At 35.5% G+C, this 15,821-nt stretch overlaps 3 protein-coding genes and 1 pseudogene across 4 annotated transcripts; 1 reads left to right on the forward strand and 3 right to left on the reverse strand. All coding sequences in view use genetic code 12, as the record gives it.

Annotated features, from left to right (window-relative positions):
- Window positions 1–166: 166 nt before the first annotated feature.
- KGF56_000964 lies at window positions 167–3,378 on the reverse strand (annotated as a pseudogene). Its single transcript has 3 exons — window positions 3,096–3,378; window positions 1,497–2,940; window positions 167–1,337 (listed from the first exon to the last, which is right to left on the reverse strand). Coding segments are annotated over exons 1-3 (2,898 nt in total).
- Window positions 3,379–6,064: 2,686 nt separating this feature from the next.
- On the reverse strand, window positions 6,065–8,923 carry PHM7 (Phm7p; the record flags this gene model as incomplete). The annotated part of the gene is made up of 1 exon (XM_049326928.1): window positions 6,065–8,923. One exon carries the CDS (start codon window positions 8,921–8,923, stop codon window positions 6,065–6,067), a length of 2,859 nt encoding a protein of 952 aa, XP_049181868.1.
- A 2,102-nt stretch (window positions 8,924–11,025) lies between these two features.
- KGF56_000966 (uncharacterized protein) lies at window positions 11,026–12,334 on the forward strand (the record flags this gene model as incomplete). The annotated part of the gene is made up of 2 exons (XM_049326929.1): window positions 11,026–11,033; window positions 11,821–12,334. The coding sequence occupies 2 exons, from the start codon at window positions 11,026–11,028 to the stop codon at window positions 12,332–12,334; spliced, it is 522 nt and encodes a 173-aa protein (XP_049181869.1).
- A 193-nt stretch (window positions 12,335–12,527) lies between these two features.
- On the reverse strand, window positions 12,528–15,479 carry KGF56_000967 (ribosome biosynthesis protein; the record flags this gene model as incomplete). Its single annotated transcript, XM_049326930.1, has 3 exons — window positions 12,528–13,037; window positions 14,045–15,382; window positions 15,462–15,479. The coding sequence occupies 3 exons, from the start codon at window positions 15,477–15,479 to the stop codon at window positions 12,528–12,530; spliced, it is 1,866 nt and encodes a 621-aa protein (XP_049181870.1).
- Between the last annotated feature and the right edge of the window lie 342 nt (window positions 15,480–15,821).

The raw sequence follows: 15,821 nt of genomic DNA on the forward strand, positions 1-15,821 counted from the left end.
TTAGACTAAAACATGAAGTCGAACAATAGAAAAAAATAGTAAAAGACAGAGAGAGAGAGAGAGAGAGAGAGAGAAAGTCATTATTCTGAAAAGGTACCGGAAATTCAAGAATGCTCTCCTTATGTGAGTGGCACTCTTGATAGTTATAAATAAGATTTCAGCTATATCAATGATCATTAATAAAGTCCAAACTGTGTAGCACCGCCTTCTGAGAAGCTTCAAAATTGAGCGCTTGATTCTTGGCCTCCTCGATTGTCAACTCTTTGCCGCCAGCAGTTGTTTCCAAGTAGTTGAAAAGGTAGACAAGTGCCAATTCTACATTATAGTCAAATGAAAACATCCCTCTATCAAAGTCAAAATCGTAGGCATGATTCACATTGGTCAAAGTTTCACCATTCTTATTAGAGCTTCGCACTCCTTCGTATCTAGCTCTATAACTTTGAATTCTCACCTTCTGGCTACGATTTTCTTGTTCTACAATCTTTCGAAAATCCATTGTTATATCATTTAGGTGATTACCGAAATCAAGTAGTATAGGATAGTTATAGATGTTCACAATGGTGTTGATGGAAAAATTTGTAATCATTATTTCCTTAAAATCGATCTTCCGTGGGTTGGTGCAAACAATGTCTCGTACTGATAATCCCTCAATTGGATTTCCTTCACCTGGATTTATATAGTCTATAAATTGTTCTCCCGGTTTGAGAACTGTATGCGCTGACATGTAATGCGATATGATTTGCTCCCTTGTATTGAAAAATTTAATAATTCTCAATAATTTTGCTGATAAATTCGTCAAGTAATGATACTGGCTATCGTTCAAAACTTCAGACCTAGAAAATTTAAACAACTTGTAATCAAAGGATGTTTTTGGATATATGATATTCCAAGTATCAATTAGGAACGTGCATCTGATGATGGGAAAAACTTGAATAAAAGCTTTGGCCACTGCAACAAAAAACAAATAAAACACTCTCTTAAGGGGAGTCATTCCTCTTCCTATTGAGTACGCATAACTAGGTACTATTTTGAACCACCTAGTCAAAACGTCATAAAGCATAGAAGGGGAAAAATATTTAATCCCAAAGCTATTGTTTGTTTCTCCATTCTTGTTTTTGTAAAATTGATCAATTTTCATAAACCGAGGGTAAATCTCTTGTGTAAGATCTTTCAAAAAACTTTCTAAACTAACAAACTGTTTCAAAATGTACCCATTCTTGGTTGTTGTCAACTCGGAATTATAGTTGATAAACTTTTTGAAATGAATAAAATCGTTATACAACTCTGTGACAACGTCAAATTTGTAATCTGGGGCTACAATCGCGGATGTGTGGTTTCTCAACGCATAGGTCAAAAATAATAAAGGCGGGGAAAGTTCGTTTATGCTCTTATAACCGTTTAAGCAGTTCCACAATAAGGAAGCTGAACCACCATGAAAAAGAATGATTGATTTGACGCTCGCTTGTGTATGCAAGAATAGTGACCACCCTGCATACCAGGATACAATAGTCGAGCTTTCAATGTCGATACCGTCTACTGATTCCCTAAGATTCTTGATTAAGGTTCCAAAGTAGGCATACGATTTGCCCGTGAGTGTTTCCTCAATTTTTTGGGTGAAACATGTTGTGCTGCTGCTTGAGTTGACAGAATTCCGACACACCTTCAAAATAACATTCAAAGCTCTATCCATGAAAAATGTGAAATAGATGTAATGTAAGACTATTGCTTGACTAAATGCACCTATCCATAAATTTTTAGCGTTTGCTTCCGTCAATTCGGGCTGCAGCTGCAGTAACGTGCCAAAGTTTTCTGGAACTAATTTAGACTTATTGGCATTTTTGGTAAACAAATGTTTAATTTTGTCAGGGTGGCTTAAAACATTGAAGGATGTTTGTGATATTACTGCCATTGGCAATGGTTCTCCAACTTGCAGAGATGGTGAACTTGAAGCGAGATCGGTTTTTGATACACCATTGTAACCATTTCCAAGGTTTTCTGTACCATAATGCTGGCCAAAAATATAAAAAGATCTTTCAAAACTATCCACTGAGTGAGCATCTGAATCGTGAAATCTGTTTTGTGTCTCGAGGATTTCCGAGGTAAGCTTCTTACTATTGGAACCTGGTACTACATTATTTGGAGTAGCCTGTGGTGCCTCAAATAGAATATCTGGAAGTTGAAAATCGCTGCGGCTGCTCGAAAATTTTTTTATCGCATCTTTATAAACCGCCATGTTCAAATCACTATCCCCTATAGGTGCAAAAAAGTATTGGCCCCAATCTTCATCTGGTACAAAGTCAAATATATTGGGAGGTGTTGAGGATGCTGTTGTTTGATTCGGTATATAAGTCGATAAGTAGTTCGAGAATACCTCATTGACATTGTTGGGTGTATCCGAGCAAGGAGAAGAGTCTATGGAGGTTCCTTGATTTGGAACTGGAGGAGTGATTATTGAGGGACTATTGTTAAGCAAATCTGGTGTTCCTGGTGTCAAATTATAGTCTCCATTATCCAGGAAATTCAAAAGTCTTGCTGGAACGCCCAAATTCAAGGGTGGTGGTCTAACATTGTTTGGATTGGCTTCACTCAAGAACCGGGATGAAGAAAGTATGCCTGAGTTATTAATTGAATTGGTAACTTTTTTCACATTTTCGGCATTGAACTGATTCTTGTTCATTATGGTCACATTCGACAAAGATAAAGGTGGTAATGGTGTTAGTCGTGGTTCCGGAAACTGTTGAGCTTTTATGTGTTCCTTCTGTGAAGACTGTTCTATGGCATATTTTTCTCCAGTTTTCTTCAGATGCTTTCTTAGTAGTTTTTCCAATTTTTCTTTGGGAAAATCAAGATAACCACAATGATAGTTCTTCTTTAAGCAATTATGACAAGATGGAAGTTCTTCTGAGCATTTTATTCTCTTATGCTTACAGTTGGGACACCCTACAAAAAAAAAATGACAATGTTAGTAAAACAAAAAAAAAAAAAAAAAAAAAAAAAAAAAAATGTAAAAAAAAAAAAAAAAAAAAAAAAAAAAAAAAAGAAGATAGATGGAAGGGTACACATTGTGCAAAACGGTGATTGAACTTATCACATACCATCACGAGAATTTTTATGAGGTCTTCTACTTTTCCTCTCTTTTGTTCGCGGGGGAATTGGATAATGGTGGTGCGGCGAAGACTGATTAATCTGTTGTAGCTGAAATTGTTGTGGTTGTTGCAGTTGTTGTAGTTGTTGTTGTTGCGCTGATAATGGTGGTGGTGGTGGTGGTGGTGGTTGTAGTAGTTGTCGATGTTGCTCTTGTTGATGGTGTTGTTGATGATGTTGTTGGTGTAGCGGGCGCTGACCATCATGACCATTGGGATAATTAATCTCAGACATTTTTCCCCTTAAATGCTGAATAAAAGCATATAATATCCAGTAATTACGACACTTAATAACACCGCGTAACTAATTTTTACTCATCCAGTCCGATATAAATGGATCTCTCTCTTTCTTTCTCTCTTTCTCTCTCTCTCTCTCTCTCTTTCTCCCTCTCTTTTTTTTTTTTTTTTTGATTTCGTTTGGTTTTGGGGTTGAAATAAAAATTGTGCTGTGACCCTTTATTTTATTTTTTCTCCAAAGAAAAAATCTAATTATTCAACTAATTTTTTTCTTTCTTTTATGTCAAATTTCAGTCCTTAAAATTTTCGACAAAGTTAGCCAAACTACCCTAAGTCTAATAGTAGATTATTTTTTTTTAGTAAGGAGGTACCCAGTAAGTGCTAGCAGAAACAGGGGGATCCAGAACGGTGGAGGATAGATAAGGTAGAGGGAGAGAGTTTGAAAGAATCGGTGAAAAACGGAAAGAAGAAGAAGCTATAAAGAGGATATATATAGATATATAAAAATATAAATATATGTATCTTACTTCTGCGCATATGTCTAATTATTCCTTTCCACATTGAGTATAGATAGGTATTGTGTACTTGTTGGTGGGAGAGCGGTAGCTTGGGTGGCTTTTCTTGGATTTTTGCTGAGGAAGGCACATATTGTAAAAATTTGTACAGCTATTGTGCTAAATGTTGGCTTATTCTATTGTGTTGGTAAAAAAATACCTCATTATTGCCGAGTTATGTCTCATTTCTCGTTGATGTTAAAAGTACTGCATAACTATTTTAGACCAACCTGTTAACTTTAGCCTAACCAATGCCTAACTTGTCAAATAAACTATTTGACTAATTGACCCAAGTATTGCTTTTTTATTACACAATAAATTTGACAATTATAATATTTGAAAAATTTCATTTTTCAATTCTATTATGAAGTGCACATACTACTACACAACATAGCAAAGTATAACCCACCATTATAGAGAAAGAAATTGTAGGGTGAAAAGGGGGGAGGGTTAGAGAGAGCTGTGTGTGTGTACAGAGGGAGAGATGGTACTTTTGGCGGGTATATTTACAATCCGTATACTTCTACTCGTCTTGAACAGTATAGTACCTGCATTGTGAAAGAAAAAGAGACACACGAGAAGAGTTTTGACACCGCAGTATACTGCAAATATTCCATACACATTTACTCCTACACCTCTACACTTACTCCTACACCTCTACACTTACTCCTACACCTCTACACTTACTCCTACACCTCTACACTTACTCCTACACCTCTACACTTACTCCTACACCTCTACATTTTACTCCACTTATGGGTTATATATTATTATTATTCTATACTAACAAAAGTGCATTATAATGCACTATGAGTTGTAGTCTGTAAGATTTTGAAATTCACCATTAGCAAATTTCACAGGCATTTTAGGTGAAAGTATATGATGTTAAATATGGCAAGTCAACTACCCAAGTAAGTGGTGTCTCGGAAAAAGCATCATTCAGTAGTACAAGATTGTTTGCTTTACCTCAGTCTTTGATAATCCGTGTGGTAAAACTAACCAGTAACATCTCCCAAGACGATCATTAACTATCAGGCAAGGAAAAAAAAAAAAAAAAGAAAAAAAAAAGAACATTTTTATGACACTACTCGACTCCACTTTTGTGTTAAACAAGAAAATATGAGCTTATTTAAAAAATGTGTGTTTCTTTTGACTTTTTAACTTAGTCTTTTTCTTCATCTCCAGTTCTATCACATTTAGATCCACAAGGCATTTGGACCTCTCTAGATGAGTGACTGCAACCATGTGTCTTCGAAATCTAGCTGTACATATTTTTGCCAGTTTCTTTTTTTTTTTCCTCCTCTTATTTTATTTTATATTTTTGTATCAAAATGAAGATAAATTGATAGAAATCAATCTTACTAAGTTCATTTACATTTTTTTAAATTCTGGGTCACAGATTCCCACCTATTTGTGAAATACAACTTCTGCCTAAATATGAACAAAAACTCTACATATAAAACCTGTATTTGACAATCTGGGGTATCTTTTTTTTTGCCTTTCATTGCACGCGAAGCTGGAGTTATTATCACACAAACATATGTTCAATTTTTTTTTTTTTAGAAATCTAGCATGCCCATCACTGGCAGAAAAAGACCTTGGAAATTGTGATCATTCACAACTTCTAAAGTTGAAAGCAGTAGGTATATGACCTGAACACACTTCAAGTTTTGAGTTTGAGTATGAAATTCAGAAATTTAGAATTTAAGATTTTGCAGCAAAGAGGTGTTGTAAAAATTTATTTTATCCTGATTAGAAGGGGGAGATATGCATTTCGGTAGCGTCAGACGCCAAACATATTCTGTTTATAGTGAAAGAGACCAAGCGACATCATGAAAACTTTTGAAGTTTTAGTTGCTTGCGACATTTAATGACAGCATTCAAAAAGGTAAGGAGTCAAATCTGCCGGCTTACAAAACTTTCGGTAGAATACCGGAACTTTGCATTCTACCCTCGCATGTCAATGGAAATTATATATTAAACACTTGAAACAACTATTCACACCAATTAATACAAAGAAAATGTAAAACAACACATTATACTACACAAGCCTCGAATCTCGTTTTTTTTCCCCCTTCCTTTCTCTGTCTTCTCTACTTCTTTGTTTATTTGTTTTTATTTTTATTTTTCTCATACCTTAATAGCTTCTTCATAAGTTGGAGGTGGACCTGTGAAAACAATCTGACCCTTTTCATTAAATGTAGCATTCTCGTTAGACACATCAACACCTTCTTTAAGTGCCTTGTTCTTTTCAATTTCGGATAATCCCATAGGATCTCTGGCAATCCAGATATGAGGTTCTTCTTGTGATACTGCAGGATCATCATATGCATGCCTGATAAACTCAGGATTATATTCAATATAGTTAAAGTATGAATTTGGCATTATGTTTCTAATCATATCAAAAGTTTGAGTTTTTGGACGGAAAAATATCTTAAGCCACGATATGCCTTTGCCTGGTGCACCTGCAACACCATTAATAGTGTTTTTGGCAAGACTTCTTTCTCCTTTCTCTTCGTCGTTTGAATTTGGTTCAGCAAAAGGACCTTCAGTTGCCGAAAAGCTACGTTGATCCGTTGCTGAGCGTGATACTTTTTCACTATCCATTTTACTAATAATCTTACTATCTGCGGCTGAAGAGTCCGACACGCGGTGTTCATGAGTGACAACTCCAGCATTAGGAACAGCACCACTAGTGTTGATGTTGGGAACAGCCGTTGCTGCTGTTGACGTACCAAGATATCTGTCGGGCAAAACTTGATCCTTGACATCATCACCTGCTTTTAATCCCAATTGATTACCTCCTTCCCAGTAATTTTGGCCTTCAGTCTTAATCTCCTTCGATCCTTGATCATGCATTGGGTAAGCATAAGCAGAATCACCTGCTGCATATCTTATTGCTGAAATAGGTACCGCGTCGACATTGGCTACAAATCGTCTCTTTAACCAGCATCTGGCAATTATTGTAACGACAATAATCACAGCTTCCAAAGCAACACATGCCCAATTCTTGGTGAAAACAAATAATGCAGTGATCCACAATTGTGCCAAAAATAACCCTGTAAATAACTGAAACAAGGATTTAACATAATTTCTACCCCTTGCATCAACTGTACTTGGTCTCATGACATAAATCAATGTGTAGATATATGCAAAGTAGAATAAAGCAAAAGCAATTGCAGTAAAGCCCAAAATCAATGGCGCGATAACTGAATAAGCAAGAGCAATAACGGTTAACAATTGAAATCCAGGGTATAACACAGAAAAACCTGGTTGAGTCAAGGTGTTCCACCTTGTCCATTTAGCTCTTGGAGTACTATCCAAAATCCTTCCCAAGATATGAGACAAAATCAATGCAACAATTTGTAATAACACACCAGAGCTTATTGTTAATCCTTGTAAGCAAAGGTATGAATAGTAAAAATTCACAGATGGGGGGAATCTTTCAGATAATTGTTTTAATGCCGAACCTGGATCTTTAACAATTTCTTGCGCAACCGAAGCTGCAGATGAACCCAAGGCAACAGCAAGGAAAACATTAACAACTTGAAAGGCAAAAAACCACGATTGACAATATTCATCAACTTGCTGGACTGTAAGACGACCAGAAATTCTTCCCATCCATTTGATAACCGGCGGAATCAAGGACATCAAAATGGCCAAGGCAACTACTGGAAGTAAACCTGTAATAACACCCATGATGACACTAGGCATATTATTGATAAATCTCAAAAATGGCACTTTTTCAGTCAAGAAATTAATATTGGAAATGGCACCAACAACAGCAACTGGAATACACCAAAATATAATCAACAATGTCAAAAAGGTATTTGCAAGAATAGTCTTGATTCTTCTCTTTGTTGATGTCAATTGTAAATTCTTCCAAATGATATCATCTGGGGAAACACCAGTAATTCTTTTAACTCCTTTGAAATCTTTATTGTAAGGAATAGCTTGATAAGCTTTTTGCAATTCCAATTGAGTTGGAAATTCAAGAAACACTGATGGCAATTGAGTGGACGTTTGATACTTTTCCTGTCGTTTCACTATTGACTTGTTCAACTCGCCCAATTTCTCAGCACCATAAGTCAAAGTATCAACCTTTTTACCAATAAGAAATTTCAATCTGTGGGTTGGTCTCTTCTTACCATCCTTCAAGTACTTGTCAAGATCGTCAGCAGGTTCTGGAACTGGTTTCTTTTTCTTAATACATTTGTTTCTTAGCTTTACAGCTTTAGTCATTACTTTGTTTAGTGCACCTTCATACTTGCTAGCCAATTTGGTTCTTTCCTCACACTCCTCTTCCAACTTTTTGTAATCCCTGCCATACCAAATGTTTGTAGCGGTTGGGAAATAACTCCTTAAAGACTCATCATTCAAATTATTGGTTGAAATCTCAGTCAATAACAAAGTTCTTGAGCTCAACAAGGAATCGTATAGTGGAGTTGTTTGTAAAACGTGTCTGAAAGTAGTATAATAAACCAACTCACGGTAGATCAAAAAAATCACAGCACCAAATAAGATCCAAGATAAGAAAACGTGTGCAAAAGTTCTCCATTTATTTCGCACATTTGCAATGGTCAAGATATCAAATCCAGCAACTGTTGAGCCTGGCTGGTTATTGTTTCCATTCGATGCATTAACTGGGAACAATATGGGCCATGTAATTATAGCCCCCAAGATACAAATACAGCAAAATTCAAATAAAAAACGAAGAAAAAAATATCCATCTGGGCCCGCATACTGGATTATAAAAGTTTCTGGCCTGCGAAGTAGTGAACCCAACCAGCTGAAAATGCCTGCCGGTGGTGATTGGGGTCTTAAATCTTCCGGTAACGACTTGACAATTGAACGTGGTTCATAAACTCTTTTTTGATACTTACGTATTATTACAAAGGCCACGACAAATACAACTGAAATGACCAAAGTAGGTACAAGTGTTGATATAAACTGAGAGACTGAAGTGTTTGTTGAAGCTTTTTCTGACATTTTCAGTTTACTTGTTGTACAATCTTTTGCTCTCGCTTTGTTATCGTCGTTGCTGTTTATAAGTGACTTATTGCAATAAATCTATAGCCCAATGAGGAGATGATAAAGTTATTCTCGACTATTTAAGGACACAGAAAACCTCAATTTCGGAATTTTTGTAAAATACCACTGATTTCCAAAGAATTCTGTAATCTTATAAAATCCAAGGCTTACAGGCAACAGTAACAGTCTTACTTCCTCTTTTTTTTACCCTTGGGGATAAAATTCTAAAGTAAAAATATGTATGAAAATGTGGATGGGAATAATTGAGGAAACCAGTAACAAATAAAAAAAAGAAACACAGCCGTATGTATATTGGTTACTTTTTTTTTTCTCAACTAAATATACTTTGGTGGTGTGTAACCTTGGTCTGCAGTCCGAGTTCTAAACCAATTGATGATACAGTTTAGTTCGTGAAAAGTTATATTTTTAGAGTGAAAAGGCGGAGAGAGAAAAAGAGGGGAAGACGAGGAGGCATCGTGATGTTTATATATGAAATATGTAGCATCATCGCCTATTGCTAGGCACTTGAAATTCGAAAAACTGAGAGTTGTTTTGCGTTTAGTTTAGCGTATCTAAGTAAGAAAAGCTGCGTGCACCTTAACTTAGTATCACATTCTTTGGTGGTGACTGAAATGAAAACAATGTACTGAACAAAAAAAAAAAGAAAGAAAAAAATTAAAATGTTATGAGTAACTGAAATATCAGTAGGTCAACACATGGACTTGAGCTGTTTTATGTGTATCTAGATATGATGTGTATTACCTGAAGGGAGTAATTGGGCAAGAGTTACAAACTGATTTTTCCTTTTTTTTTTTTTTTTTGCTTGGAACTGATCAATTATTTTTAATGTACAAATTTGACTCGTATCCGTTTAACTCGTGTCAGCCGCATCAGTAAGGTTGTTCGATTTGACACTCCTCTATAGACCATGTCACTTCGAACGGAATTAGCATTTTCGTTACCTATCTTTACTATTATTATTCGTTTGACCTTGAGATTAAAACGGGTTTGGCTGAGTGTTTCCTTGATCTTTATCTGTCGCAAGCAACTACTACAACGTTATCACAGTCCCTGTAAAAGATAAAAAAAAAAAATGAAGATAAAAAAAATTTGTTAAAAAAAAAAAATGAAGATAAAAAAATTTGTTAAAAAAAAAGTGAAAGCAATCTCATTGTTGTTCTAAGCCATTCAGAAAGTTTTTAGGAAGGCCCCTAGTTCTTCAAACCTTACTCTTTTTGCCTCAATTCATTGATCAATTGGTTCACCATTTTCTCTTCTCATATATTTGCTTGACATGTACCTTCAACTTGTGTAATTCAGATATTCAACTGTCATTTCTTGCAACTGTGTTTTCTTTTTTCAATTGTGTTTTAGACCAAATTTTTAGAGCTAACTGTACATGATTATGTTGCATGTACTTAAAGGTGTAGTGAGTGCTGCTCCACTATCTCGCTTCACTCCATAGTGTCTTTTTTTATTTTTACAAAACAAAGCCATGGAGCAATCTTAGTTTAATGCAATAGCAATATTTGTTGGATATCTATTTAATTCTAAATGACATCATACATCACCAATTGCACTATGGAAGAAAGAGAGAAAGAAAAAAAAATAAATAAATATATATATATGTATATATCACGTGACCATGATAACACAGCCGCCTTCTCAAAGAGGAATACGTGTGATTTGGCGAGGATTTTTCTGTCAGTTGATGTCATTTATAATTGACATGACAAATGAGGGTTTTGTTCGTTCAGAATAAATTACACAAAACCCATTTGGGCTACATTACACAATCTAAGAGATGCGAAGCTCAAAAAATATACACGAGAGTTAGACTTTACAAACGCGAGACGTGGCTTTGTTTGTTTATTAGGACAACAAATATGAAATGAAAAGTAACAGTATGAAATGAAAAGTAACAGTGTGAAATGAAAAGTAACAGTGTGAAATGAAAAGTAACAGTGTGAAATGAAAAGTAACAGTGTGAAATGAAAAGTAACAGTGTGAAATGAAAAGTAACAGTGTGAAATGAAAAGTAACAGTTAGTTTCTTCAGCTATGAATGAGTATGATATTACACCTTGGTATTGAGTAAGAGGCAAAAAAAAAAACCCGTGTGCTGTTTTTAACCAATCAAATATCTGAATGACACACACACACACACACACCGGGTCTACATCTTTTGAGATTGAGAATATTGATGACAACGTTTTAGCGTCCATACTGCTTTTGAAAACATTTAGGTTCTAAAGAAGATGGATTGTTCTAGGGTGAAGGGTAAAGAAAGCACAAGAAGGGGAGCTAATGGGGACACTATGATGTTTTGTTATGAACAAGATTGTAACTAAGATAACAAACATTCGTTTAGTAAAATTGTTTTGGACACGTTTGTCGTAGACAGCTACATCCGACATCATTAGCAAAACAAGCATTCTTTCACAATGTTTGAGAAGCTACAGTTAAAAGACGGGTGTTTGATAGTCGATTGGTAGCGGTGAGTGCTCTACTATCATTGATTTTTTTTTTTTCGCACCAATTCTGAGTTATGGCCTGGTCATAACATTTTTCAGTCATATATTCATCTTACTTCTAGACTATGCCGAACTTGCTTTTCTTCTTGGTATTCTTTGTTCAACTCTTTAGTCTCTCCCATCAGAATGACTTCCCTAATCCCTTTTCTGTCACAAATCAGTTTCTTGCTGATGATATAGATGCATCGCACGAAATAGTTCATGTAGAAAACATGCAAAGTTTTGAGAAAAATATTAATCACATACTCAAATCAAACAAGAAGAACAAGGTTATTGTCATACATTGTATAGACAATGATCATTACTTGATCCCAGATGACAGCCAAAAACCACTGTCACTGCCTTTACAAAACAGCGATTTTGACACGATACCTGAAAATTGGATAGAATATTATGCTACAGACATTACTCCAAGCATAGACCAAAGCGGAATACTTGTTCAAACAATGACAACAATAAACGATGATAATGCAAGAGGTGAAATTGCTTATTCAAGAGGCATGCTTTCAAAAATCTCAATGGAGTACGAGTTGAGTATGCCTTTGTATGCCGGACTATTTCTATTGATTGGCGGAGTTGTTGGAGGGTCATTTACACCAGAGGTTGATTTTTCAAAGAGTTCATCGACGTATTGCACCTGTCCCGTTATCGCTGGTAGAACCGCACAATTGAGAGTTTTTCCTATACGTGTAACTTTAACCCCCCACTCTAAAAAGATGAAATGGAATCGCAAACTACAAAAGCTTGCAACCAAGCTAAATACGTTCAAAAAGGACAAAAAGTTTACTCTTTTGTTCTTAACAGGTTTGGAAGATGTTGAATGTAGGTACATTTGACAAAAATAGTATATACAAAATCGATTTAATTCCTAAATGACACACAAATGTAAAGCAAAAATAAGAATCAAAAATTTGAAAAAACCACATTCTTATTGCTGCATCAGTTTTGCTCACCATCACTATACATGATTGTTGTACCCTCATCTTTCACCTCCTCCTCCTCCTCCTCCTTCTTCTTCTTCTCCTCAGCTTAGATGTGAACTGATGTTGAAACACCTTCAGCAGTGTCATGGATCGTATCCGCATAGCTGTGAGGAGCATTGGCATTAGTAGTCACATTGGTGTCAATTGGACGAACATATTGATTAGCAATTGGCTTAATAACGGTATTGTAAATCGTTTCAGCACCTCCAGTAGCTGGAATACCAATGTACAACAAAAAGATTGTTTTGAACAAATAATAAAATGGAATCCAATACAAAATAGCCTTTGACCAAAACTCAATAACATTCAAAAATGCAAAGACTACCCAATATGTCAAAATTTGAGTGTCATCCTTTGACGTAGCGGTCTGTAATGCCAAAATCGAGTAATAACCTGGTACAACAAACCCAGCAATATTTGACAATAATTGCCCAATTCCACCAAAATTCAAAAAGATTAAAACAAAATAAAATCCAACAAAGGCCAAAACAGCATATGATCTTGGTAAACCTGTTTGTTTTTCAAAATGATTCAAAAGTTGAAAGCCATTGGTTCCCTAAAAAAAAAAAAGAGAAGAAACTTGTCAGTATACAAACTCCATCAAGAAATGCGATCCACATACTCAGTGAAAGAATCGAATCTTCCAGCTATATAATTTAGACTCTACTCAATCTCTGAAAATGATCATCTCTTTTGAATACACACATACTCTATCAATTTCGGACAAGAAATTTTTTACTTGAACTGGTAATCCCGACATTTCTACTAAACTTTTTTTGATATCGATTGATTTGGCTTGCTGAATAAATAAAGAAAATTGAAAAGAAAAGAAAAGAAAAGGGTGAAAGAGAGAGAGTTTGAATGTGTTGAAAAACTTCAAATTTCTATCTTAGCAAGTTGGTGCTTTTTTCAATTTTTTAATTTTAATTTTTAATTTTTTATTTTATTTTATTGTTCGCAACAGCAAACTACACTACAGGACTGTTTTTTTGATGAAACCCCCTGACGTAACACAGTGTGTTGGAAGAAAGTGCATTTTTTCTCTTTGTTCTTACCCATTCTGTAAAAATTGCTTTTCTTAAAGTTACAAAAGGAGTAATAAAGTCCCATTCATAGGTCATGGATATGATTACTATTTTGGGAACTAAACTCGAAGTTTTAGAGATGATCAATGTTTGAAATTTATTTTTAGATTTTTCACCCTTTTTTCAACTCTTTTTTCCAAAAGTTACACGCGGAAAAGCTTACCATTTTGAGAACTAAAATCAAAGTTTTTGATTTACCAATTTTCATCTATTTATTTTATTATTTTTTTGCTATATGTTACCCTTTTTTTCCTCAATAATTAGATTGTTGATTCATAAAGAGAAGGAAAGAGAAATGAGCAAGCAAGTAAAAGCTTATGCTGCTACTGCTACTCCAAAAAAAAAAAGGGGTTCCACATTTAATGCTTGTCTCACTAGTGTATATGTACTGCTCTATTTGATACTATTTCTTGTTCTTGGTTTTCACACTTCCTTCAAAGCCTGCTCTTTTCTTTTTACTCTGTGCCTTTTTATTCACCACACCTGTAAATTTTCTCAATTTAGGTTGCTGAGATTTCTTCTTACTACCTTTTACACGTTTACTATCTTTTCTAGCTTTCAAATTTTCTTCCCTTCTTTTAGCCCTAGCTGCAACTGTATCCTTGACAATTTGTTTTCTTTCTCTCCATTCGATTTCGCTTTTCAATTTCTTCTTTTCTTTCCTTTTCAAGGCTTTCTTTAACAATTTCTCATCATCTTTTACCTTCACGCCCTCGGCTTGTGATATCACTTTTTGCCATTTATCCTTTTGATTCTGCTTTTCCTGGTCTTCCAAAGTCATTGATGCTAGTTTTTGTTTCTTTTTCTCAATCTTTTTCAAATGGGCCTTGATGTCATTATTTGCTGGTCCCTTTTGTTTTCTTTTATCCGCAGACTTACGTAACCTAGTCAAATCAGATGTCACCTGGGACCCATCTTGGAATGCAATGTTTCCAAAAATCACAGACTTGTCTGTATGTTCACCTCCAGTATCTTCCATGTCGGAATTATCAAATTCGGAAAGTTCTTCCTCCTCATCCTCGTTGTTTTCTTCTTCTTCTTCTTCTAATTCAGAATGTTTCCGTTTCTGTTGCTTCGACAATTCAACCCTTCTCTTCCTCTCGGCCAAAATCTGTTCACGAGATTGAGGTGCTCCTTGTGCCTTTGACCCTATTGCTTTTCTTTTATCTCTTAGATTACTGATTTTGGTTTCTAATTTTTCCCTCAACTTTGCAAGCTTTTCCTCTTTCTCCTTTCGCTCTTCAGGAGATAATGCTCGTGCTTTGGGCTTCTTTGTATTGTTGTTATTTCGTATCAGCTCCTTAAGAAATGACCCGTTCTCTATTTCGTTCCCGTCATCGTCAAATATCAAATGATTATCATCATCGTTCATTAGTATATCGCCATCATCATTTTCCTCCTCCTTCTTCACCCCACCGTTCATAGTGGACTCCGATATTGGCAAATTATCCGTACCCACACCCGCACCTGTACCCGCACCACTCTGCACATTCTTCTTACCATCACCATCACCATCACCGTCATCAGTTTTCAGTTTCAGCTTCACGTCCAACTCATGCTTATTCACGCTTTGTTCTTCAAGTGCACGCCTAGAGTTATTCTCCATTACATCTCTAGCACTCGCATGTGAGTTCACAAGCTCATCCGCATTATTTTTGGATTCAGGATTGAACTTTGCTCTTTTGTTCTGCTTCAATTCTTCCTTACCCTTCTTTTTCTGCTGCCATTGGTCTTGAGTGGCATCATCATAAAAATATTTGGCTGGTATCAAGGATAACAACCCATCAAAAGCAGATGAGTGTTCTTTTAGTCGTTCCTAGAGTAAAAAAAGTCAGTATATAAGAAAATTCAAATAGTCTTTCGATATCTTTCAATCGTCATAGCTATCACCATACCTCTAAACTGTTACTCATCCTTATCCAGTTTGCAAAGCTTGTTAATTTGCAGCTGAAGCGAGTTTAAATTTTTTTTTTTTTTTTCTTTTCAGATGCGATGGAGATGGGCATCTCCCAAGATATAACAGCTTCAGGAGATTTATCGATTTTGATAGTTGGCTAAAAGAGGGAAAAAGGAACAAAGGGACAAAAAAAAAGAGTCATTAGAGGTTGTGTAGAAGAGTATTCTAAGTAGAATAGAGTAATTTGAAGTAACAATGGGTTGTGATAGTCCACCCACGAATCTGTATGTTTACCCATCTAACAAAAAAAGGTAATGAGGAACAAACTCTTACAAAAAGGGTTAGGAATAAGTCGTGT

The sequence above is a fragment of the Candida oxycetoniae genome, assembly GCF_023343755.2.
Source record: "Candida oxycetoniae strain CBS 10844 chromosome Unknown scaffold4, whole genome shotgun sequence".
NCBI classification, from domain to species: Eukaryota; Fungi; Ascomycota; class Pichiomycetes; order Serinales; family Debaryomycetaceae; genus Lodderomyces; species Lodderomyces oxycetoniae.